Genomic DNA, 27657 nt, shown 5'->3' on the forward strand with positions numbered 1-27657 from the left:
ACCTACAGCATCTTGACCCTGAAGGCAGAAGCCGATGGACACACGTGTGAGCAAGCTTCCTATCTTCTCTCTAGGAGTCCTCACGCCACTTTAGGAACACGGGCTGCCTCTGAGGACAGAGAGGAGAAGGGGAAAGGAATGGGGATGTGGGTACTTTAGCTGTTTCTCTGATGTTTTCTTCTCTACAAAGAGAGGTACGGAGCAAGTACGGCAAAACTATAACCACCATAAAATCTAGGTGGTGAGCACCTCAGCGTTTTCCAGATTACTTACAATATTTTTAGTATAATCAAAGTATTTTGTAATTTAAATGCTTTTAATTTAACAATTTACAATGTAGCTTCAGAAACATATTTTTTGTTATTAAGGACCTCCAACCAAGGTTCTGTGGCCAGATTCCCAAATTCAGGTTCCAAGTGCAAATTCAAACTGATTCCTTCCGTCATTCAGTTCCAGCATGTGGTAGAGTAGTATTTTAGAACAAAGAACTGGGTCAGATCCAGCTCTGTGAACATGCTGGCAACGCCACCTTGGGCAAGTTATTCACTAAAAATGGAATTTGCCTCCCATCCCATCTGTAAAATGGGATATTCCCTATTGTAAAAGGTATATGAGTAGTGTGACATTGTGCCTGCCATGAAATGGGCATTTAGTGCTAGTATTGCCACCCCACTCCTCCCTCCCCAACTAGAAAACATGAGGGGAAAACCATTTCATCCACCAGACCCCTAAGAGGAAATCAGCTCCACCTCCAGATAAGAGCTGAGGCATAAAACTGGCAGAGGGTCTGGGGCGGGCAGAGAACCATGCGGCTCCTCCTGCCCCCCATGGGCTTGATCGCTGCCGCCCTCGCCATCTCTCCTGTCCGCTTTGACAGGTAAATGCCACCACCTGTGCTCCGGCTCTGGGTGGGAGGAGGACTGAGGAACAGTCCTGACAGTTCACACTTTGCATCTTTTGCATTCTCAAAGGGAGAAGGTGTTCTGAGTGAAGCCCCAGGATGAAGAACAAGCGAACATCATAAAGGACTTGGCCAAAACCAACAAGGTAAAGCATTCAGAGGGATATTTTATCTTTTCTCCCTGTTCTCTGAAAGCTGCTTCTCTTTTATTTTAGGTTTAATGTCCACGAAGCTATGAAAGACAAAGATAAGGGAAGGAGGGGGAGCTGCCTGGATAAGTCAGCCCATCACCAATACTTCCCCCTTTTTTGCTTTTTCCCAAGATTACCACTTCCGCTTTCCCTCTCAAAAGCTTTGCAAGAAATAGCCTTTTCTGGGTGACACTGTGACACAAGGGGCCATTCCTGGTGCTTTGCCGGCGCCATGCTGCTCGCTCCCACCCTCACCCTCACCGGTGGCACAATTTCTGTTAAAGTATTAACCGGTAACATGAAGGACCACCTGGCTGACAACAGCAAGATGTGACCCTTCCAAGAGCAGGTCCATTTTAAAAGGAAACCCTTAAAGTTAGATCAGTCCTTCCAAATCCAACGGGCCGACGTGATCGTTTTATCATTTATGCAGCTGCTCCTACACAAAAGGCGCACTGTGCCACCTGACATATACCATTTCAGATTCGCTAAGAGATTCTCAATGTCAGTGTCATAATTTAACCCGTTTAAAACAGAAGAACTGAAGTTCAAAGACAGTAATTAAACGACCAAGATTACACATCAGACTCAAGCCCAGAAGTGAATCTGGGATTTACTAGAATCACGCACACCCTTGTCTCCACAGCGAATCAGTCAAAACTTCTGCCCACTCTACTTGCCAGATGTTGTGCAAATCGCTATTTTCCTCTCCCTGCCCCTGCCACTGCCAAGTTCGTGCTGCCCTACCTTCTCCTGGGAAGAGTTCAGTTGCCCCTTAACTGGCGCTCCGGGTTCTGCTCCTCCTTCCCACAAAGCCCAGTCCGCCCACACCCTGCCTGCTCCCTCTCAAACCTGATGGTTGTGTTCCTCCATTTGAAGCTTTTAATGAGAGGCAGCCTCGTATGGAAAGAGCGTGGTCTTCAGAGGTTCCAATCCCAGCTCTGTGGCCTTAGGGAAGTTACTTAACCTTTCTGCGTCTCAATTTCCTCCTCCATCAAATGGTGATAATAATTATACCTACTTCTTAAGGTTATTATAAAGACTAAGTGAACTAATATTTGGGTAGCGCTTAGAAGCAGGCCTGGCCATAACAAACACTGTAGATGCACTTTCTGTCGGTGTTGGTGTGGCACTCAGAGCCCATGATTGGCCAGCCTGCCAGCCTCTGCAGTCTCCTGCTCCCCCACCCTCTTTCTCACCCCTTGAACAACAAAGACTCACCCACTTTGGCCCACACACCTTTTCTCATGAGGAATGTGCTTCCCTCTTGACTTGGCTAGCTCATACTTACTCTTCAAGACCCAACGCAGATGGTGTCTCTGGCAGGAGTCTTCTCTGTCCACCAATTCTCATCACCCTGTTTGGATTGCTTCTTGTGTGCTTAGAACACCCAGTGCTCGCCCCTGGCTTTGGTCAGCATGTTGGAAATGCATACGTGCTCTGTCTCCCACACTCAACTTCTTGCTTCTCATGAGTCCTTTATTAGCCTCTACGACCACAGCACCCAGCTCTCATGAAAGTTCCCTGAGCCCTACACTCTTGCTCCACATGGCCCTGTTACAACAGAGAAATTGCTGTTGTGATGAGACGGCCTCGCCTAACTCGCCTTTAAATCACACTCATCTCTCTTACGTCCAATTCACACTGTAGCTTTTTGATCAAAATACACCAATAAATATTGGTTGGTTCATAGCAGCCTCATACTGGCACATAATCGATTGACCCAGAGGTAGAGAAAGATTCAACTACGAAGCAGCCAGGTAGACTTGGGCACGCCCACGAGCTTGGTGTGATGGGTGGAAATTGAGTACCTCCTTCGCACTTTCCAGGCTGGGGAGTGGTACTTCATTCGTTTTCATAGTTGAGTGTGAATTTTGAAGAACAACAAGCATTGGAATCTTCTCAAAGTTATTTTAATCTGAATGCTATCCTTCCGGGCTCATTCACCAAATTTCTGAAATTCTCAGCTAGAAGAAGAGAAAGAGAAGGGAATCAGCATTGCTAAATGCCTGAATGTCCCAGACCTCATACCCATTTCACAATCTTCATGACAGTCCCAATGGAGTCCTGTTAGCCCCATTTTTTAGGGGAGAGGACTGAAACTCTAAGAGTTTTAGTAATTTGCCCAAGGACATACTGCTAGAAAAATGACAAGGCTGGAGATTATGCCTTCTGTTAGACACAAGCCTTCCAGGAATTCCAGAGTTCACAGGACATCTGGTTTTGAGGCCTGACTCGGGCGGGGGTGGGGGGATATTTAATCTATATTCCCAACGAGAGACAGTTGTTTTGGCTAACTCAATTCTGTAACAACCCCAATTAGCCCCAAGATGATGAAAACAAACAGATTAACCAAAAGCTGCTCATTCTTTTTGCATTTACGTATAGATATATAGATACTATATACATTTATATAGAGATATATAGATACACATATTTAGATACTATGTCCTGAAAAAGTCATCAGTACAAATGGTTTCTTTCCCACTCCCTAATACTCAGCAATTCGTAAATATATTTGCAAAAATCTCATAAGCTTATTAAGAGAAGGATCCATACCTTAGTCACATTGAACCCCAAATTCCTTTTGTGGCGTATGATGCAATCATTTCTTAATAAATATGTGTTGGATGAGCAAATAAACAATTGTGGCTAACACTGAACTCATCTCCGTAGCTTGACTTCTGGTATCCAGATGCCACCCACCACGTAGCTGCTAACATGACGGTGGATTTCCGAGTTGGTGAAAATGAATCCCAAGCCATCCAGTCTGCCTTGGACCAAAATAAAATGCACTATAAATAAGTCCTATGAAAATGTTCAAATGTGTTGGATACTTAAAGTTTGGGGAGTCTTGAAATTGCGAGGGAAGTACTATTTTTTAATTGGGCCAAAAAAACAAAAGCTCTATCTATGAGATAAAATTTACAGTTCCTTCCTGACAGACTCTTGAGGCCTGCTTATATTGGCCACTCAACTTCCATCTTCTGTGTGCTCTGATCTGCAAGAATGACAACTACCTACATCTGCCACCTCCAAACATCAGCCCCTAGTAAGGACAGAGTGCACGCGAGCAGGCACGGATGGCTAGCCACGCTGGTGACCACCAGCACCACATGCTTCTATTTGAATTCTCCAGATACATCAAAGGAGAATTCATCTTTAAGTCAGAGATATGGGAATGTAAAATATATAATAAATAAATAATTCTAATGGAAGAAATTCTTCCTCAGAGAAAACAAAAGCAATGCAGTAGAATAAGACTTACATGCAAGAGGAGAGAATTCTGAATGACCAAAGATGCCGAAATGAATCATTGTGGCCTCATAGAGAAATAGGGGAAATTAGAATTTATTGAGCCCCGTCCATGGGCCATGCAAGTCTGGGCCCTGGGGCAGCGAGCAAGAAGGGAGCCCAGCGATGACTATCACAAATCAATGCGTAATGTAGAAAACAAAATGTATTTTTACACTTTCAAACATTTAGCATTTGATGTACTGAAGGGTCCTGTGTTAACTCCCCAGCACTTGTCACCCCAGGCGTCCCCTTTATTGACACCCGTCCCCCTCAAAACACTGCTCAGCACTAGTGCTTTCTTTCCAACTTGCTATTTCATGCCTCTGCTACTAACTCAGTGCTGTAACTGAAAAGGCCTTCTTCTGCTGGTGGAGACCAAGATCCCATATGTCACACTGCAGAGCGGGGTTTACTGCTGCTCATCCTGACTTGATTGTATTTATGGTATTACTACAGCATCCTTAATATATATAAACTCTTACTGAAATTAAGCAAAGACACACCTAAGACAGAAGACAAACAACATTCTTGTTCATGGCTTAATGGCTTAAAAAGTAGCAGACTATTATTTGTGATGTTGTTGATCTCTGTCTTTGTTTTTACTGTGGTTTCAGGAGAGTTGTGAAGCAAACGTAGAAGTTAATAAATGGGGAGAACGTATTCAAGATTAATTTATACTGCATTTAGCCTGTTTTAATTAATGTATCGATTTGTGTTTTTCTGTGTTTTTATAAATTGCACCATTAAAATTAGAAATAGACACTTTATAAATGTACCTCCAAAATAGCGGAAATGAGTCATACACTATGGACCCTGCTTATACTAAGGTTCAGGTGACGTCTTGATTCTTTCTCGTGAGAGAAACCGTCCCCCACTCTGTACACCCCCGAGACTGCGTCTCTTGATTCCCTTCACTGTCAGGCTTCCCAGATGTGTGCCTCGGTTATCACACTCTTCGCTTTTCTCGGTTAATGTAGGAAAAAAACCTGCCGGCACTCCTGTGATCAACCAATTCTTACTAAGTATCCAGCCCAAACTAAAATAAATTGTAGCTTGCCAATTTTGTATAATTTAGTTTGAACAGCAGGGTAAAAACAAAGCATTATGTTTTCCTGCATATCCTGGTAATGTAGACAAAAAGCTAGCTGTTTGAAATAAGAGTGGAGAGTGGAATAAGTCACTGTGACAGAAGACACCCAGGTAGGCAGCTGACATCCTTCTAGTCCATCACAAAGCTCCCGTCAGCCCTCTTTCCTCCTCGGTCCTCTCGGCCTCTGCCAGCCTGAAACGATTCTGACCCAAACAGAGGGCTGACTCCAGATCCTCACAATGGCGTATCTTCGACGCCAAGATGCCTCCATGCTATCTACAGCAAGAACCAAAGTGTTCAACTACCTGTAAAAATTAGTTTTATCTAATTAGAACACGATTTCTAGAAATTGGTCCAAATTAACCACAGTTGTGGGAAAGCCACATAGATAGTTACCTTCCTTGGAAATATAAATATGGAAAGTGATCTGTGCAGACAAGAACTATTCAAAATCTTGTCTCCAAGTACTAATTATATAGATAATTTTCTTTGCGTATTAATTACGTGTGTTGCTTGGTGTCAGTCAGTGAGAGAAGAGGTCTCTAAGAACAGAAACATCTGCTTGGACCCAGGCACCAGTGTGGATAAAGCCACAGTAGGAGGCTGGTTTGCTTAGACACCCTTCACTAGACAGTGCATATAAACCACTATTTAGTTTAAAGCATCTGTGCGTGATATTCTTTTAATTTTCATAAAATTAAATTGCTAAGACAGATTTGATTCTAAAGTAGTATGGTTGCTCCTTTTTATTTACACCTTTACAAAGTCATAAAAGGCCAAGCCCCAAAAGGAAATCATGTGGATATACTAACCAACCTGAACAGACTGCTGAGTAAATGTCTAAAGGAGAGCACGTCCATCCATTGGACCGAGCCTGAAGGGCCAGATGCCAGATCCAGATTCAGCAGATAAAACCCTAGTGTTTTTGCTCATTTTTTAAATTTTAGATATTTGTATCTTAGATACATTTTAGATTATCTTTTCTTTTATCAAAAGTTAAAATTAGAAAGTAAAGAGGTGTTAATGAAAAGTAATTCAGAAAACAAATATTAATATAATAGTAAAACTCAAATGATACAATTGAGTAAAATCTTATTAAAATCCACATAAGATTATGTGGGAAATGGAAAAGAGATCCACACCAAACTGACACAGGATTCATCAACACTTCATATTAATGTCCAACGACCTAATAATGTTCAGTCAGACACATATTCATATTCCAAGGATATACATGGTCCTATCAAATAAGTATTTCAATGAAATAAGTCATTCTAATGTCTCAAACCATTTATTTTTCCTTCTGCTCCACATTTTTATATGTTACTTGCCCAAGAGTAAAACAGATATATTGACACCTGCTATAAACGTCAATGAGATGTTGGTCACGGTGGAAAGCAGAAGAGTGTGGTATGTAAGAATGTGGATTCTGGAGCGAAGCTGTCAGGGTCCAGTTCCATTTAAGCCATGCATTAGGTATTTTTAACATTGACAGTTTACTTAACTTCTCTCCACCTCATTTTCTTCCTCTTTAAAATGGTGTTTCGTAGGGGTTTCTTAAAGATTGACTGGGACCATAAATCACTCTTTGCCTGGTTCCTTCACTTCTGTTATTGCACGTGGAGGAAAGACCATTTATACATGCGCTTACATGAGCGCACGCACACACACACATGCACACTGTGCAACAGGGGATCACTAGAGGCTACCACCAGATGCTCCCGTTTCCTCCTACTGAATAAATTAGTGCCTTAAAGTTTATTATCCAACCCAGAAGTATGCCCCAAACGTTGAGAAATCCATGTCAGTAAGGGCCAAGTTTGATACACAGTAACCCAATTAGGGAGTTACTGGGGACAAATGAGATCTTTTGGAAACCTGAAATCATGCTTTCTGAGTGGCCCCTGTCCTGCTGGAATGTGGGCATGGAGACACGGGGTCCAGATCAGTGTATAAAGCACTATAACAATGACTCCGCTTCTCTGAAACATCCCTTGCGACCGCAGGTACACACACCAGAGGCTATAGCAGTCACACACCGTGGCCCACGGTATTCCGTTCCTTCTTTGTTACTCTCTAAAAGCAGCAGAGGGAGGGAGACTTGAAGCTGTCAAAATAAGACTCATCTTGCCTCTTCTCTGAACTTGTTTCCTGCTCCCTGACCTTGGGACGCAGGCTTCCAGGAGAGCTGATCAACCGCGCAAACTTTGCACAAGCCTCAGTAGACTAAGAAGACTATGGGTCTGATGCCAGCACCCGAGGATTTCACTCCTTGTGATGGAGGCGTTGTGCAATGGTTCACAGCTAGGACTCTGAAGTCAGACGTCTCTGGGTTCCAATGTCAACTTGTGTATTTTATCAGTTGCGTCAACTTTGGAAATCAACCCAACCCCTATAAAAATGGAGGTGATAATGGTACCCAATTAATAGTGTTCACATGAAAATTAACTGATAAAATATAAATAATGTGCTGAGCAGAGTGCCCAGCACATAAGACTCAACAAACATTAGCCATTTACATCATTAAATCCTCAGTGATAATTGTTTACCCTTTCACCTAAATTTAGGAATTTTTTTTAACAAATTAAGCAAACTTGGAGTGCTAAAATAATATTCAAGAGAAAGTAATTTGGTTTCATCTGCTTAAGCCTGGCTGCTGGTTAGTGGAAGGGCTCATGAAAATAACATCTGGCCCTAGTTCTTAATTTCCAGCCTTAGGCTTAATTTCTAGTCCCTATCAGCAACAATCTGGCACCATTCTGATGTCCTCATGCAGCTGCACTTGTGGAAAGGTTGTATTTCAGCTGATACAATTTTCCTTTCCTATTATTATCGCAAGAGCTAAACTGATATGTGTAAGTCTAAAAATATTCTTAGATATGAGCTTCCTGTGACTAATTAATACTGCCTTATAGTAGGAATCAACCTCTGGAACCATAAAACTTCTCTTTTGTCTGGTTCCTCTACTTCTATTAACGCAGGTGGAGCAAAAGCCACGTGCCCTCTTTAGAGCTTAAAATAATGATGTCTGTAATGACCACTCAAAATATAATTTCCAACCTTCTCAGGCTTTGGGTGAGTTTTAGTGCAACATGCCCCAACTGATTCCAAAATTGTTGTCACAATTTTTTTTCTTAGAAATCCCAGATTTATCGCAAGTCAAAAGCCAAGCATACAATGAGTTAGATATAATGTGCATAATAATGTGCTTGTCAGTGCTGTTAATGGGAATCAATATTCATGAGCAGTACTCGGTCTCATGTGCTAAATAAACTCTAATTAGGAGTACACCTCGTTTATGTTCTGCCTCCAAACTCAGGTCAGTCAGTCAATCAGCAGGAAGAAACCGACAAGTAGAGTGGGTGCCACACTGTCACAGCTCATTATCATAAGAAATTGAAGGAATCAGTGTTGAACAGCTACATACCATCAAAGCCTGGTTTGAAGACACGTTCAGATGTGAAGCGGTTGTCAGTTTTGTGACTCATCTTCACTATTATCCTGAGGTTCACTGGGTGCCTATGGCACGCCAAGTACATCTCACGTTTCACTTCATTTCATCCTCACCACAATCCTGGCTGGCATGTTTAGTCCCATTGTAAAAATGAGTAAACTGAGGCTCGGAGAGATGGTTAACCCAGCAAAAATCACATTAAGTATTAAGTAGCCGAACTGGGGTTGGAACCCAAGAATGTCTGACCACAGAGCCTCTCCCCACTAGATCACTACTGCCCTAATTGACAGCATTTATGGAGGTGAAAGAGTGCAGGATCCTGTCCTACTAGAATGAAAAAGTAGGCAACATCTTCCTACATAGGACTCACTGCTGACAGAAGGAAAATACATATGTCTCATCAACAAAAGTAGACTAATGCCATGTTTTACATGAAGTCAACAGGAATTGAGATAATCCAAATAAGGAAATTGTTCAGATGAGTAGAACTTCAAAAAATTCCCTATTGTAAGTATTTCACTGAAGTACTTTCATCATAAGCCACAGTTCCTTACCCTGCAAAATAGAATATATTGAATACTGTTTACCTTCAGGATTATCATTATCAACATGAATTTTCATATGTGCTGTAAGAGAGTGATATCCTCAAGGGCTATTTAAGTTACCAGAATATGCTGGGTGATTTGGACTTACATCAAGGGACCTCTGACCCCAGGTGTGCTAAATCCTTCTCTCTGTGTCATTTCACTTTCCTTTTTTTGCCGTCAGCTCTCACATACTGAGAGTAGGCTTGCTTCCTGTGAGTCATTTTCCCTATGTCCAGTGCATTCTTTCTAGGTTGGACAAGCTTTTTATAACTGTATCTAAAATAAGATGAACGAGGCTTTTTGTGAGAGTGTTTGTATATCTCCTATGGCTGTAACATAATATTTAACATATTAAAGGATCTAATAATACATTTTAATGCCACTGTACATGGATGGACAGTGGTGATTTGATCATATCAATAGATACTGTCATATTAATCTGAAAATGGCAATCAACATTATACTCATGGTGAAAGACAGGTTTTCTTGTTAAAACCAGAAAAAAAATAGAACGCCCTCTTTCACCAGTATTATTTTCCATTGTTCAGAGAGTTTAGCCAATGCAATAAAGGAAAAAAAAGAAACAGTTATTGTAAAAAAAGTAGAAAATATAATTTTTTGCAGAAGAAATAACTACACAGAAAACCCAAAAGACATAAATATAAAATCCTTAGAAGTAAAAAGATAATTTTTAAACTAATAAAGTGGCTAATAGATAAGTATAACCAAAGCAATATATTTTTTAATATATGAATAATAACCAGTTCAAATGTTTAGTGGAAAGAAAGCCACTCATAAGACTAATAAAAAAAATCTGAATAAACAAAATATACAAAATTTTACTGAGGAATCAAAAAGACAGCTATAGATGGTTCATTATTAACAAGACTCTTCTCAAATTTATACATAATTTAATAAAATTCTAATCAAAAGCCCATTTTATAATAATTTCTAAAATGATTCTGACAAAAACATTCATTAAAAACAGGTGAAACTACTCAAAAAATTTGAAAGCAAGAATAGACACTTTGTGAAATGTTAAAATTCAATATTAAAACTATAATTAAATATTGTTTGGTTCTTACGCAAGAGTACGAAAACAGACTAATGGAGCACCATAGAAAATCCCAAAACAGACAAAGCATACAAAAGTATTTGTGTACACGATGACACATGGTATTTTTGAAACATAAATCTTGAAGTCAGGCAAGCCTGCATTCAAATTCCCAACCTGGCCCACACTAAACACATGGATGTCCAAGTGAAAGTGTCAGGCAGGCAGTTGGCTGTGGCAGCCACGGGAGAGGCAAGGAAGAGGAAGGGGAGAGGGAGGTTCAGGAGAGAGGCCAGATCTGGAGACACAAACATGCTACAGTCAGGTTGCCATGAGAGCCGTGGGACTCAAGGAGATGCCGAGACGACTCAGGAAGAGATGAAAATAGAGAAGAGGGTAGAGGCATAAGCTTCTGCTCCCCAACATTAGCTTCCCAGCAATTCTTCCTGCATCTTATTTCGCCCCCTCCAAACCAGCCTAACCATTTTCTAGCTCTGTAAACCATGGGCAAGCTATTCAAACACTTTGTGCCTCAGTTTTCTCATCTGTAAAATGAGGATAATAATCTCATGTGAAGATTCAACACGTTAATGTACACGAGGTGGTTAGAGCAATGACCAGTGCTAAGTGCGTGCTTACTATTACTGTTGTTACTCAACTTTCTCCCAGCTCTCAAAGTCTGAAATGATAAAGGATGTGCATAAGAATACACATTGTTGCCTGTGTTGTGTGTGTGTGAATGTGTGTGCACTTTGGAGAAAGATGGGGTGTGACGGTAGATCAGCGCTGCCCAGTAGCAGTATAATGCAAGCCACGTGTGTGATTTTAAATATTCTAGTGGCCACATCAGAAAAGTAAAAAGCAACAGGCAAAATTAATTTTAGCAATATATTTTATTGAACCCAGTATATTCATGCTGAAATATATTTCCACATGTAATGAATATAAAACTTATTAGTGAGATATTTTACATAATTTCTTATTCTAAGTCTTCGAAATTCAGTGTATGGTTTACACGCACAGCAATCTCTGCTTTTGGACAAGCCCTATTTTAAGTGCTCTAGAGCCATATGTGGCTAGAGACTGCCATGGGATAGCACAGCTCTAAATAAATGGGAAATCTGAAGCCAGACACATGACACATCTAAAAGAGATGGCTAGAGAATAATGAAGAAACAGGGCCAACTTGATCTGAGAGACGAATGAAGAGAACATTTCTGCAAGTGAAAAATAACTGTGATTTTCTTTCTTAGTAAGTGTGTATTTTATCAATCCCCTGTCAAACAGAATCTTGATTCATGATCTACAAGAAGAGGTTGATAAGCAGTTTGATGTTAAATAAGATATCCCAGGCAGGCACAGCTATGCAAAATACAATACCTGGGACAAGGTACAGTACAAAATGCCTGTGCTTCAAAACAAGAGTGATCCTCAACATTTGTTGTCATTTAGTTTTCTTTTATTCTAATTCCTCGAATTGGTTTTGCTCTTAAGATTGTTGCTTAGACTGAAAAAATGGTGCATAAGCGTCCTGAAATGGTTTCTCATATTAAAATTGGAACTACTGCTGAAGATAACCCACTATATGTTCTCAAGGTAAAAATAATTCAAGAACTACTGATTCTTATTATTGTTGAAAAACATGAATTGAAAAGCTACTTTGTGACACATCTAGCTAATTTTGAGACAATAAAAAGTCTTAGTTTTTGAAGGACATTTAAGCTCTAGACATCCACTCAAGAATAGAAGTGACGGGTGGTTTTAGGTAGAACCAAGACAGTCCCTGAATAAACAATGTTAGACACAGAGGACACATGCAGACAAATATCTTATCCTGTATCCTTATTACAAGAGTTTATGATGTCCCTGGTGTATAAAACAGGTTCCATCCATTCAATTCAGTGAAACTGATGACTAAAATGTCATGAAGAAAAGATAAACTTAAGAATCCTAGAATTGTAAGTGAGGCATTTAACCTCGTGTTGATGGGGGATTCCCTTCTCTAACGGAGCTGACAATTGTCATTCAGCTGCTGCTGGGTTTTTGTACATCCGAAGCCACTGCTCCCTGAAGCAGCCCCTTCGTAACCCAGAAGCCCTTCCTTCCCCTGAACTCCCATCCATTCCTTCCGTCCAACCCCCCAAAATGAACCTAAATTCTCTCCAAAATGACAGCCCTTCAAATATTCCGCCACTATTCCTCCTCCCCACTGCAAACACAACTACAAACTAAATATCCAGGCTGACCATCTCCAGTTTATGAAGCCAGAAAACAAAAAGGAAATGACAGAAGCAGAAGCAATATTATAAACTATTTCTCAGACCAGTGGATGTTAGCAACAAGAAAAAAATGGATTGTGATTTTTTTAAAAAACCCTATAAAGCAACTCTGTACTGGAAAAAATGTTTGAAAAATATACTATGTAATAGATGATGAATTATGTATAGACATTTAAGGATATGTGCCCTGGTCTTCCCTGAGAATAATACATGCTTGCACAGTTCCTCATTCCACAGGAGACAGGGGAAAGCGCTGCTTTGAGAATGTGAATGAGTTATTGGACAACAAAGGATCAGTGTGTGAGATCATGCAAAATAATATCTCAACTTTATTTTTAAATAGATTGGGAAAAAGGATGAAAGAAGGAAGGCTATTTTTATGGATTGTGGCATTCATGCACGAGAATGGATCTCCCCAGCCTTCTGCCAGTGGTCTGTCTATCAGGTAAGTGAATCGGAACACTCTCACAATTCTCCTTTGATTGTCAAGTCTCCAGCACTTCGCTGAGTGGCAACACCCCTTTCCAAACCAGTGCAGCTCCACTTAACTAGAAGAGTCCACATTTGGTGCTGTCAGGAAATAAATGCTCTGGATTTTACTCATCGTTGCAGTTTTTATAAAATTGACACCTTCCTTCAAACTTCTTGAACTCCAGCTGACAGTTTATAAAACTAAAAGAAAATGTTTGGCTTATAATTTGAGAGTTTTCCCTATAGTTAAGTATAGAAAATCTGAAACCACCTTAATATTACAACCTACAAACGTGGCCTTTCTTCAGTGCGCTCAAAGCCCAGAACTTTAGTTCCTATTTAGAGATTTCATTGGCCACATATGCACTTGGAATTTTCATATTTAAATTTCATTTCCAAATGAAAATTAACTCACTTTTTTAAAAAAAGTAAATCCAATTTATAAATTTACTATTCTTCTCATTCTATTTCTATTGTATTCTGACTCCTACTATCTTTTAACTTTCTCTCTCTGCAGCTTTTGTATACAACATGCTGATGGAATACGTGTGACAGTGGCTTTCTGGGCATGGGTACTTCCACTAGGAACGAATCTGCCAGTAGAACTGTCTTATCCTTGTGGTTGTTTTAGCTGTTCCAGCTGAGGCCCAAGAGTTCCCCTTATTCAACCCATAAAGGAACACCCATCGTGGGGCTATGTGAGATCTCTTGGCTCCAGTACACATGCGTCTGGAAGAGATTTCCAAGAATGATGAGAGAGATGTTAGGTAACCACATTAAGTCCAGATAACTAGAGAAATTTTAGCTAGATGTGAGAAAAAATGTGGATCAGTCAATTTCTAGATGGTTTGAGTTTCTTAGTAACAAAGCATATTTTGTTTAATCCTATTTATAAGTAATGTATTAATCCTCTCCAATATTAACATATTCCTATGCTTACAGACTCAATCTATATTTACCTAAGGAATGTGAAGGAAAGAATCCATTAAAAACAACTTGTACTGCTAATTTTTCATGTGGCCTCCATTTTTCTATGAAACATATCTTGCATGCTACATTTGGAATGCCACAAATCTCATTAATTAAATGATCCTTTAAAGAACGTTCAGTTAAATTAATTTCACTAGTCTGAATAAGTGTCATTTTTTTCTGTTATCCATATAGGTCACTTATTTTCATGCAGTTTAAGGGAAATACGTTTGAAATCATGTGACCTTGGGCAAATGACTTACAGAGTGGCAGTTATTACTATTGTAACCACAGCTTTCCACATGGTAGCTAAACTTTATACTAATAGCTTAATTTTTTTCCTACCCCTACAGGCAACCAAAACTTATGGAAAAAACAAAATTATGACCAAACTCTTGGACCGAATGAATTTTTATGTTCTTCCCGTGTTCAACGTTGATGGATATATTTGGTCATGGACACAGATACTGCTCTGTAGTCTCTTGTTTGCATCTAGATAATATATTGTTTACTGACTTTAATGCACACTGATTGTTATACCTTAAGTTTAAGGTTTGGGTAACCAGTTGGTCCAATACAGAAAAGTATATTTCAGACTAAGGCAAGCATGATTTCCTGGTTGCATAGATGTCCTTGAAATAATATGAAATTTTTGCTGCGGAAGCTAGTAATGTGGAAAAATAATTATAAAGGAAATTTATGTTATATGATATAGCAGAAGCATATTCTAACTAAGAATAAAAGCCATTTAAAGACATTACAAACACATTGACCTCAAAGCAAAAGTCATTGTATTCCATCAAGATGGGACAGAATTTGAGGTGGAATAATTGCATCAAAAAATAAATACAGTCATCCCTCAGTATCCCAGGACATTGGTTCCAGGTCCCCCAAGGATACCAAAGTCCTCAAATGTTCAAGTCTCTTATGTAAAATGGTTTAGTATCTGCATATAACCTACACACATCCTCCCGTATACTTTGTCTTCTCTAGATTACTTATAATACCTAATACAATGTAAATGCTGTGTAAATAGCTGTTATACTGCACTGTTTAGGGAATAATGACAAGGAAAAAAGTCTGTACGTGTTCAGTACAGATGCAACCATCGCAGGCCTTTCGATCTGCAGTTGGTTGAATCAGCGGAACTCTGGGATACAGAGGGCCAACTGAAAAGAGTGACACAGACATCTGTCTGTCTGTCTTTAACAGGATGCTTTATGGTCCTGCTCTTGCTAAATAAGATTAATACTGCACTTTCAGATGGATACTATCACATCAAGTTCTTTTCTGAAAATTATGCCCCAACAGTCACAATTTGACCTGTATTATATCTGAATCTATAAATAGTGAAAGATGTAATGAAGTTATAATTTAAATTATAGGTAATTTCAGAACATCGTTGATCATTATCTAATACTGAGAACTAATCAACAGTTTTTAAAACTAACTGAATTATTTTATCAAAGCCTTAGAATATTAATATAAAAAGGAATATTTCTGAAAATATTACAAGTTGTAAGAAAACAATATATTTTTCTTCATAATAAAGGGCCTCAGGTTAACTAGATAGATTTCAAATAAAGCTGTAGACACTGCAAAGAGGATATGAAATGATCAAATTGAAAAACGCAAACTGATCTGGTGTAAACGCTTCCATCATTCAGTCCTGCAGAACCGCATGTGGAGAAAAAATCGTTCCAAGAACCAGGACTCCCAATGCATCGGCACTGACCTCAACAGGAACTTTGATGTCTCATGGAACTGTGAGTAGCTGACTTGATCTCAAGGAAAATAGCTAAAAAGAGTGTTTAGACACCAAATTTATTTAAACCACCTACTTATTTCAGTAAAGATAGGTATTAATTTTCCAATCTAAAAAATGAAAGATGATCATCACTATCGCAGAAGTATTATGAATGTTTCGTTGTATGGGAGGAAGTAGGTAGCGGGGTTGTATATCAAACCATCTTTTATTTAATATATCTAGCTTGCTAAATCAGGCACAATCCAGATGCACAATAATTCAGATAATCTGAAGAGAGGTCTCAGGTCCCTCCTCTTCCTGGCCTGATAAAAGTTGAGAAATACCAGTGGTTAAAACCAACATACACCAGTTCTTCAGATGTTTAGTGAAAAGAAACATCTGGGGCAAAGCAAGTGAAAAGCTTTCATGGAAAGGCAGTGAAAGCAGAGGCCTGCTTCCTCAGACGGCACTACAGTTGCTACACAAATAGGACTTTATCATTACGTGCATTCAAGGAGAAATTACCACTGCTCCATTCATAAATTTTTCCTTTAAATAATTTTGTTGAAAATGCCACCTCGGCCTTTAATTCTAGTCTACCATGATGACTGTGATAATAGCAGCTGTGCCTAATTGAGAGCCGCCTGCTGAAATAGGTTGAAGAAACTCAGGCTCAAAGAAGGTAATTTGCACCAGTCTCCAGAGAGTTACAGCCTGGGTTGAATTGGAACTGGGTTCTTTCTGGCTCCAGGTCTGTGGCTGCCTCTAATGTATCATTCCTGCGACCCTGGGAAACGGGGGCGGGGTAGGGGGGTGGGGGGGACAAACAAGGTTAAAATATTCCAGTGGGCTGGGTCTGTTACACTCTGAGTTGTCTGTACAAAGTTAATCTGCTGAGACTGTGACACCAGAGACATTGAGACAGCGCTGCAAACCTGAGACTAAAATGTTTGAAACATTTTGTGAATCTCCGTGGGAAGAGGTGGGGCTGTACTGATGAGGAGCAGATTGTGATCTCATCCATCCATGTCCTCTGCGGCTCCTCCTAACACCAAGGACCCACGTGCAGATACCTATCGGGGCCCTGCACCAGAGTCCGAGAGAGAAACCAAAGCTGCCACTGACTTCATCCGATGCCACCTGAAATCAATCGAGGCCTACATCACATTCCATTCCTACTCCCAGATGCTACTGTTTCCCTTTGGATATATGTCAGAACTGCCACCTAACCATGAGGACCTGGTATGTAGAGAAATGTCTATGATTTATGCATTGACACCACCATTGGCTTTCAGTCTGTTCTTACACAGCAACTAAACTTATTAAGAAAAAAATTATTTCTTGGTTATATACACTATACATATAGACTAAAAAAAGTCTTCATTTAGAGTACAAATATCTTAGTGACTCTATTCCATTAAAGTTCATTACAACAGCACAAAACACTAATGTGTATTAAAGGTCATGAAATGCCACTCTGGAAGAGAAACTCTGATTTAAAGAGGAGTCAACCACCTTTCTTCCCTTGGCATGCTAAAATCAGTTGTGGAGAAAGTCCTATGGCAATGTGGAGCCAATAAAGACAGAGAGGAGGAACATGAGAGAAACTGACTTTCAAAGAGACAAATATCTGAAGCCAAAAAAGTCTGAGAAGAAGAAGAGAGAATATGTTTTTTAGAAGGAAATACATAAGGAATGAAGGGAGGGAGGAGGGATGGAGAAAGGAAGGGAGACAAGAAAAAAAGAAAGAGTGGAAATACAAAATGAGATACAAGCATGTACGTAACTGATTTCACACTTAGAAGTTTTCACAATGACAGTGTATCTTACTGAAAGTAAATTTGTAATTTAATCACTCATTTTATTTTGATCTTCAAATGCCAAATAACCAGGAAAATTGACTTTTTTAAATCTCCAGTAAAGTAACGGCATTTACATAGTATCCTATTATTGCACTCCAACTTCCCTTTCTCTCCAGGTCAAAGTTGCAAAGATTGGCACCAATGTTCTATCAACTCGATATGAAACCCACTACATCTATGGCACAATAGCATCAACAATTTGTAAGTTTTTCCTGTTATTTACTACGTCGTTTTCCCTAATTCTTTTTTATAGAATTTGTAAATTAGGATTAAAACATCTGGAATTGCTAATTTAAACTTCAGTTTTAACAGGTAATTCTGAATTATATGTGAATCTAAGGGAAAGATTCCACACTTTTTGGGAGATAAGACTTTTCTAGAAACAAATTATAATGAACTTTTACAAGGTTAGAACCAGGTCAACAGAAGTTATTAAGTGAAGACAACTTCACAGTTTAATTCATCTCCCTTCCTGTTCCTCCCCACCACCTCCACCACCTCCACCATGTTATCCTCACAGGAACTAACGAGAACTAGTTGGGGTGAAGTCGATAAATTTCTTTTAAACCATTTAACTTTAATTGGACTCTTTCTTCTTTGGCCTTGTCCCCATGCAAGCATAGTCTTTTCCCGAGCTCCTGGTGGGAAAATGGATAGGCCAACAGTTTCAGCCAGTTGGATCCTGTAAAACCAGTTTCCTGTCCTTCCCCCAGCCCCTTCCTATTGTATTCAGCTGAAACCTACTTGGTGGCTCAAGAAAGGAGGTCATGAGGTTCTGGTTCTCTTGCTTTTGTTGTAGTGTCTCAGCACCGCTTCTCACTCTCCACTATTTTTAGACTTTGTTTTTGTGTGTTTTTGAATTATTGACTTAGATTTCTTACATGTCATGCACTGTGCTTTGCCCTTGATTTTCACAACCTCAGTTAATCCTCACAACCCCATAGGAGGTGGGCAGTAGTTGTAGCTACAAGTACAGAGCTGGAATTCAGTCCCAGGTTGTAACAAAGGGAAAGCCCCATCATCTCAGCTACCGTGCGTACCGCTTTCTCATTTGGTTTTTGTGGTTAAAATAACCAGGCTTTTCTATTTTCAAGCAATGAAAAGAAATTCCTTTGGTTTTCACCAATCAAAGACCATTAATTCAGACGGGGGAAATGAGATCATTTCTGCTCTTGTAACAGGATCCCACTGATCTTAGTTTGGAAATACTTTAATAAAAATCACCTTTTCTCCAAACCATTTCCAAGCTTAAGTTCTTAGGCCCAAACTTTATAGAAAATTCCCAATGAAACTGCTTACAAAACCTTAACTTCCTAACAAAATTGAATTTCTCAAAAGCAAAGATTACACTTCCAATCTTCTCTCAGACCACATAATATCTGGCACAGTGCAGGGCACGGAACAGCAGCAGAATTAATTCCCATAAACTTGGTCAATGAAAATGGCGCCCTGACTTAGCCGAAAGTAGTGAATGTGCATTGAAACCACAACAAGACTAGGCTTGATTTAGCCTGCATCACTTTTGAGAGCCATGATATCCAATATTTTTAACATGAAGACTGCTGTTTAACTTTTAAACATTTCCTGGACAACCCCCCCACCACCACCAAACACACATACTTGTTTCCATTATACTTTTAGAACTTGTGGATTGAAAAAATAAATACGTACACGCGAATCTATGGTTTCCTTGCAATAACTCTACCTGGCCACACCTTGGAAACCACTTCCCTAACCAAAGCAAAAAACTATAAACTTGGAACTAAAAGTCTACACCCTCAACCACTGCTCTTTGAATTTGAAAATGGCATCATCACATACAGCTTCTAGAGCCTACTTACTGGAGGCTCTTTTGGTGGAATTGGAAAAATGACTTAAAAAAACAGACAAGTTCCATTCCTACAGAACCTTCATCAGCAATCACCTATCGACCGGTCACTAAAGGGCTGAAGAGAAAGTACAGTGACACAGCCAATCACCAGCATCCAAATAGATCTTGCTGTGACATAGCCGTGCCACGGGTTCATTACATGTCCAAGTGGATGACAGGATTTCAAAACAGATGATGTCTGTGAGTGGCCAAAATTGAGCAAAATAAAGAACAAGAGGACAGACTAGAACACCAGTTTAAAATGGCAGCATACTTGGTGGATACTGAGAAATAGCAGGGATGCTGAAAAAGAGCAAGTCTTACATCAGAAGCAGAAAAGACACATAGATATCCTTGACAGCAAAGAACAAAGGATTCCCAACAGGAACAAATTTTGCAAATGGCAACTAGAACATCAAAGGATTATTACTCTCACACTTTCCACATATAATTTCAATGTATGTTTGCATATATATATGCAAATTCTGAGCATACTAGAGCTATGCCTGGCATTGCATCACAGTCATTTAATGAGCAAGCATTTATGGAGCGCCTACCTAATAATCCAGCACTTTAGAGCTTTGAGAGAGAGGTGAGAGGAGTTAGCACACAATAACTGCTCCAAAGGGGTTACATTCTAACTGGGAGGAACAGAGAACCAAGGCACCATAGCTCCATGCCATCATGTGTCACTTTCAAAAAGGGAGGATAGGGTGGACAGGAATTACTACTCTGCACAACTGTGTAGCAGTATTTTAAACTTTTTTTATTATGTTCAAAGTTTTTTTAAGGAATTCCGATTTAGAAAGAATTGCCTCTTCTATACAGGGCTACAGCAGCTTGACAGACATTCAAAGTTTTTAGGAGTGACTGCTTCAATAAAGCATCTGATTAAATGTTAATCAAACACCCATGAGAAGCAGGGGCTTGCAAAGTGGTTGACTTGGTAAGAACAGAAAATAAGGGCATCCCACGATTATAGTTTAATCATTCCAATATCCTGATTGTCACTTAACAAGTCCCAGAGTTTGGGAAAGCATCTAGCATTTGCCAGTATTTTTCTCTCTTTGATTTGATGGAGACAGAAGAAAAGAACCGAGGGAGCATTTTTAAAACCCAAATTGTGGAGAGATCTCCGACCTCCAGAAAAAAATAAATATGTTTGCAATTTGAACCTACAAAGCAAATATAGCAAGTAAGTTAAAGTCATAAAATTTGAAACCAGGAGGAAACCTAGGAGATGATCTCATTCGTGGTTCCCAAGCCTGGCTCCATTAGACGCATCTGAGGAAGTTTTAACACACGCAGGCGATAAGGCCCCCCACCAGAGAGTCTGATTTCATCAGTCTGCGGTGGGGCCCAGGAATCTGCATTTTTTTAAAGTACCCAAAGTGATTCTGAGATGAAACTAAGGTTGAGAACCACTGCCCTAAGCTAAATCCCTCATTTATAGACTGTAAAATGGAGAAACAGAAGAATTATATCACTTTGGGGCAGAAGAGGAACAAAAATCAGCCTTCCAGACCAGAGTCAAATGCTACACCAACTACTGTGCCACAAAGCAACGATATCGGGTGGCACAAAAATGGATGTTAAAAGATTGTGAATGTTTACATTTGCATATTGACAGTATAACCAATCCTTTACCATCTTAGAAATAACTGAACATAGTACCTAGTTAGCAAGAAGAGCTCATTGAATTGATGGGAACCAGACAGCTTGCATCGTTCGTATCACCAATCTGTAAGTCACACCATTAATTAAACAGTTACCTTCAAAGTGCCTTTCTTCTTGCTTTCCCCACCCACCAAAATTTCTAGATCAGCTCCTGTTTCTCAACCCCGTACTGTTTTCCACGCTGTACCACTGTACATTTTGAAGAGGATAAAATCCAGACCCGAATTTGTAGCTCACAACACCCAATACATATCTACTAAGAGACACTCAAGCTGAGATTATATTAAGGGGCAACAGAAGTGCAGAGAAAATACTTCAACTCAGGCCCGTGTATCTCCAGCTTCAGCTCTTGCTTCAAATAGAATTTTCATCTAGAGTTGATATAAAAGTGCAGGTTATTATGTTTAATGCACGTCAATAATACTTTTTATTAAAAAACACACATTAAATCACCAGTGTCACTGTATGTGGATTCCTTTGGGCTGAAACTAGATTCCTAGTTTGGCTCAGTTTTATTTTGACTTGTTTTGATTGTATTACAGCAAATTCTTTGCACCTAACGTGCCTCAAAAAGAGTAGACAAAAAATTTGTTGATGTTGATATATTAAGAAAATGTCGACAAAAACTTGTCTTGTAGAACTCAGTGAAGAGTTTTTATTGGGAGGACTATAGATTGACATGTGGTACGTAGTGCTTCATAGCACACACTCTGAAGACATGCAGCCTGGGTTTCACCCTGACTCAACCACTTCCTAGCTACTGTCTTTGAGCAAATTGCTTAATCTCTCTGTGCCTAAGTTTCCTCTTCTGTGAAACAGCAGTTGGTATTGGAATCATAAGGCTGTGACAGGAATTACTGAAATGAATTAACACACATAAAGCACTTCAAAGGGTGCCTGGTATTTAGCAAGTGATGGTTATTATATTTTATAAATATATACACATATTTTAGTGGGTACAGATGGAGATAAATAAAAGGCTAAGTAGCATGTTCAACAAATTAAATTCTATAATAATGCATTCTTACAAGTAAAAAGTTTTTTATGCCTTAATATAGTTTTTGTTTGCAAATTTAAGGTTTCGAAGATACAAAAAAATGGTGTCGTAAAAGAAAATATATTACACTCAATAACATCTCACAATTAATGAAAAGTCATCAATCACATATATTCTCAATCACCACTATCGATCTTAATGAGAAATTTCAAATAAATTTGTCAAAACGGAGTAGCCATACTCTAAGTCTTTGAAATCACAATAGTTTACTAACTGAAAATGGAGAGCTGGTGCAGCTAGAAACTGGCCAGGTTTATTAAAATGTCTAGCACACTCTAAATCACCATGCAACACACAATTCCTATTTACTCTACCTCCAGTACTACTAAACTCTTACCTTTATGTGCTTTTTTCCTAATGAACTTAAACCTCACTTTAGCTAAAAATGGCAGCCTTCTTGATCACTAAGCCAGTACAGTTATTTCAGCTCACATGCTCCACAAACTCCCTGCAACACAGGACCCTGTGGACATCGTTTCTTCTTGCCATTGCTTTGGCTTCCAGGACAGCGAACCCTCCTCATTTTGTCTCCTCCTTTTCTACACTGTCTCAGCCGACTGCCTCTAAAAGTAGACATTTTCAAAAAGAAAAAATAGTGTGATATGCAGATACTTCACAAAGTCCTCTCTTCAAGCCCCTCCTCTTCCTTCGGGCTCTTTCCTAATCTGGGAAGTGCTCTCTACCCTCACAGGCTGGAGTCCACGCTTGCCACCTACAGGCACCAGGTGGCCCAGTGGGGAAATCACCTTTGGCCCATGCAGCAGTTACCCGCAGAGAGCAGTGGGAGCCCAGCAGCACTAGGGGAACCCACCAGACCAAAATAGCAATGCAAAGGCTCTGAAAGCTATATTTGTCATTGGAACCACAAGTCACAAAAGAAGCCCAGGCCTGCACGCTAAACCTCAACAGGATGACTGCCTGCTGAAACAGATTTCAGCTAAGATTTAAGGTTTAACATAATAGCCAAAATGTCCAGGATATAATCAAGTCACTTATACCAAAAATGAGAAAAATCACAGCTTGAATGAGAAAAGACAATCAAGAGATGCCAACACTGAGATAATTTAGATGTTGGAATTATCTGACAAGAATTTCAAAGTCACCATCATAAAAATGCTTCAACAAGCAATTACAGGTAGCCTTGAAACAAATGAAAATATAGAAAATCTCAGCAAATAAAGGTAAGATATAAAAAAGAATAAATGGAAATTATAGAACTGAAAAATACAATAACATATTTTTTAAAACTCACTGGAGGGGCTCAACAGCAGATGAGTATGATGGAGGGAAGAATCAGAGAACTGGAAGGTGAATAGAATTCACCCAATCTGAAGAGAGAAAACAAACTGAAAACAGATGAGCAAATCCTCAGGGATGTGTGGCATAATAACAAAAGATCCAAAATTCAAGTCATCAAAGTCCCAGGAGGAGAAGAGAAAGAGAGTAGGGCTGGAGAAAAGGATTTGAAGAAATAGAGACTGAAGTTTCCTAAAGACATAAACCAATGTATGCAAGGAGCTACGCGAAACCCAAACAGGATAAAGTCAAACTCATGTGGAGCCACACAATTAAAGTTCTGGAAACTAGAGACAAAGAAAAAACTCTTGAAGGTAACCAGAGAGAAACAATCTAGAAGGAAAATACAATTCAAGTGACAGCACATTTCTCATCTGAAACCATGGAAGGCCAAAAGGAAGAGACAAGATTTTTCAAGGGCTAAAAGAAAAGAACTATCAACTCTAAATTCTATATTTGGCAAAAATATCCTTCGAAAATAAAGAGGAAATAAAAACAGTCTCAGACACAGGAAAGCTAAGAGAATCTGTCACCTGCAGACGTACCCTTTAAAAATGGCTAAAGGAAGATCTCCAAATAAGAAAGAAATGAAAACAGAAAGCCGTTTGAAACTATAGAAAGGAAGGAAGAGTGATGGATTAGGTTATAAATGAATGAATAGATAGGGTAACTAGACTTTCTCCTTATGATGGTTGAATCAAAAATTATAACTCCATCTGTTGTGATGTTCAACGTATATAGAGAAGTACTCAAGACAACTGTATTTAAGAAGTAGGAAGAGAAAAAGAACCTAAGTACAAGTAAGGTTTCTCTCTCTCACTTGATAAAACGTTGATGCCAGGAGACTGTAATAAGTTACGTATGTATATTGTAATACCTGGAGCAACTACTAAGAAAAGTATTCAAAGAGATATACTCAAAAACATTATCATAAATAAATCAAAATAGAATCCTAAAAATGTTTATGTACCAAGAAGATGGCAACGAAAGAGAAATAGAGGAATAAAAAACAGAGGGAACAAACAAAAATCACATAATAAGATGGCAGATTTAACTCATATCAATAATTTATCTGTGCGTTATTTAAAAGATAGAGATTGGCAGAGTAGATTAAAAATTATGACTCAACAATGCACTGCAAAAAACTCACTTCAATTATGACACAGGTTGAAATTGAAAGGCTGGGAAAAGATACACCGTGCAAATATTAATCAAAAGAGGAGTGCCCGTATTAAATATGAGATAAAATAAATTTCGGAGCAAACAAAGAGGGACGTTAATAATGATAAAAGGATCAGTCCACCAAGAGGACGTAATGAGCCTGAGAGTGTGCAAGCCAATTTCACCTATGATGCTCCTGCCAATAATTTCAAAATCTGTTTTCCCAAGCTCTGTCCTGAATGTCTGATCGATGCTAAACATATCCTTTGTCTTCCTTCCTTCACCCTCTCTTTTCCCTATCACTACGCTCTCCGAGTTCCTGTTTCTGTTAATAATATGTGGATTGCTTTTAGCCACCCAGATTGAAATCTCAATCATTTTTATCAAATTCTGTGACTCTTCCACTCCAGCGTTTCTTCCGTAGAGCCCTCAATTCTATTCCCAGTGTGGTGACTCTACACTAGTTCAGGCTTTCATTCCACAATACCTCCTAACTGGTCTCTACTCTTTCCAGTCCAGATTAACCATCCTAAGTCCAGCACTGAAATGGCTATCATTGCCTCCCAAACAAAACACCTTGTCCTGATTTATCAGGTTTTCTGAGCTTTGCCCACAAACTCTCACTGATCCATTTATTCCCATACAACTGGATCTTACTGGACCCTAAAAATGCCTCCATGCTTTTCCATCCTTTTGTAGTTCATTGGCCATCCATCTCTACTGGAAAAATACTAGCCTTTTTTCAAGGCTCTCCTCAGATACCACCTCCATTATGAAGGTGGTATTTGGGCAAGTGCTGAGCATAAAATGCCATCCTCCTCACCAAGCATAATCTCTTTTTTCCTTTAAATATTCATGAGATATTGTACCTTTCCTATCGTACCTATATGTTCTGCCCAACTCTATTGATTTGCCTCTTTGACTTCTCTCCGCTAAATTGTAAGTTCCAAAAGACACCAATAGCATCTTCTTCATCTTTGTACCCTGCACCACCCACCCTCCACAGTGCCAAATAAAGTACACTGTGAATATTAAAGGTTTAATAAATATTTGTCAAATAATTTAAGAGCCAACCCTATCTCTTTCCACCAAAATATTCCTTCTCTCTTTCTTCATCACAGCTTTGAATTCTTACCTTACAAACCTAACATGTTAATATCAGTTAAACTCATTACTTATCCTAGAACATAAATGATTTCATGTACAGAAAAATCATTTTTTATTATGTAAAGCAAAATATACATAAATGCATTTATAGTATTTATAAGCACTGTATAAACATTATGTGTATATGACTTCTAGATGTGTGTTTCTGTTTTCTATCTTTTTACCAAATAATAACATTGCTAGTAAAATTTCATAAAAATCAACATGGATTAGGGGACTAAATACATCCTTGAAATAACTGATTTAATAACTTTATTGATCTTTTAACTATAAAATAGTTTAACCTAGCAACTTGACTAGAAAGAGATCTGAACTATTAGAAAGGATGTAATTTTGCATAGCTTGTGTGCGTGGTTTTCCTAGGTAGGTTTTCAGTGACTGTTGACCCCTCTTCAGTTGGTTTTCTCAGCTGCTTGCACTTGCTCAGACCATCTGCAACAACGTGTGCCCAGGAAAAAAACTCAATTTAGGGTACTGACCCAAGCAAAAAGTAAGGTTGAATATGCAGCACATTTTTAAAATGTTTGGTGGATTCCAAAGCCAAGATTATTTTTTATTCAACACTCTATACTATGCAGACCACTACTCCCATTCATTACTGCAATTAACTGTACACATAATTGTTTTTATTGCTAATTTTACACCAGTGAATTTCCATTTCAAGAAAAATGTTAGCATTTGTTTCTAATTAAATATTTACTGCTTATGTTTTACAGACCCGACATCAGGCTCTTCTCTAGACTGGGCTTACATCCTGGGCATCAAACACACATTTGCCTTTGAGCTCCGAGAGAAAGGCAAATTTGGTTTTCTCCTTGCAGAATCTCGGATAAAGTCAACGTGTAAAGAGACCATGCTAGCTGTCAAATTTATTGCCAAGTATATCCTCAAGCACACTTCCTAAAGAATTGCGCTCAGTTTGGAATAAGCCAGTTAATCCTTCTCTGTGCCTTTCTCCACCAGAAGGCCCATCTTCAGTTGTCCCTAGATGGAGCTTCCGCGGCACCTGAACACTCCCTCTCTTGCTCACTTAAGTCCTGTGTTATTTCTTTCTGCTTTTATTTATTCCCGGTAGCACCTTAACAAATATCTTTAAGTGAAAGCTTTTAACTACCTTTCTTTGCTCAAAGTAAAGTTCGAACCCAGCTCAAAGTATGATTTTGAGTATTTTGAAAGGTGATATACAGTGATCACAGGAAAGAAATGAGAACCTTCAGTTTCTCCAGAATCAGATTTTCCATGTGGCTTCATCATTCACATGCTAGTATAATAAAAATAAAACGCAATCCAAAATGCATCTTCTGTTTCTGATGAAGTATACTGTCTACATTCCTCTATTAGCATTAATAATCAAGCATTAATGCTTCTCATAAAGTCTGTTATTAAGAAAGATGACCTTCAATTTTCAAAAACATATTTTGCCTACATATAAATTCTTTTAATAGGAGTGGATATTGTTTATATCTTCGCAATAGCAAAAGGATGTCCTATCAGGAAATAAAGTGGTTCATATAGAGATGAATCTCA

At 39.0% G+C, this 27657-nt stretch overlaps 1 protein-coding gene across 1 annotated transcript; it reads left to right on the forward strand.

Moving 5' to 3' along the window:
* The first annotated feature begins 399 nt into the window (after nt 1-399).
* Nucleotides 400-27576, forward strand: CPA3 (carboxypeptidase A3). The gene is given in 11 exon segments (XM_014838583.3): nt 400-877; nt 972-1047; nt 3769-3920; nt 11862-11964; nt 12069-12170; nt 13197-13298; nt 14647-14767; nt 15961-16059; nt 17080-17282; nt 18019-18103; nt 26847-27576. Coding segments are annotated over 11 exon segments (1302 nt in total). The 5' UTR covers nt 400-806; the 3' UTR covers nt 27035-27576.
* Nucleotides 27577-27657: the final 81 nt, after the last annotated feature.

This window comes from Equus asinus, chromosome 21 (genome assembly GCF_041296235.1).
Source record: "Equus asinus isolate D_3611 breed Donkey chromosome 21, EquAss-T2T_v2, whole genome shotgun sequence".
Classification (NCBI taxonomy): Eukaryota; Metazoa; Chordata; class Mammalia; order Perissodactyla; family Equidae; genus Equus; species Equus asinus.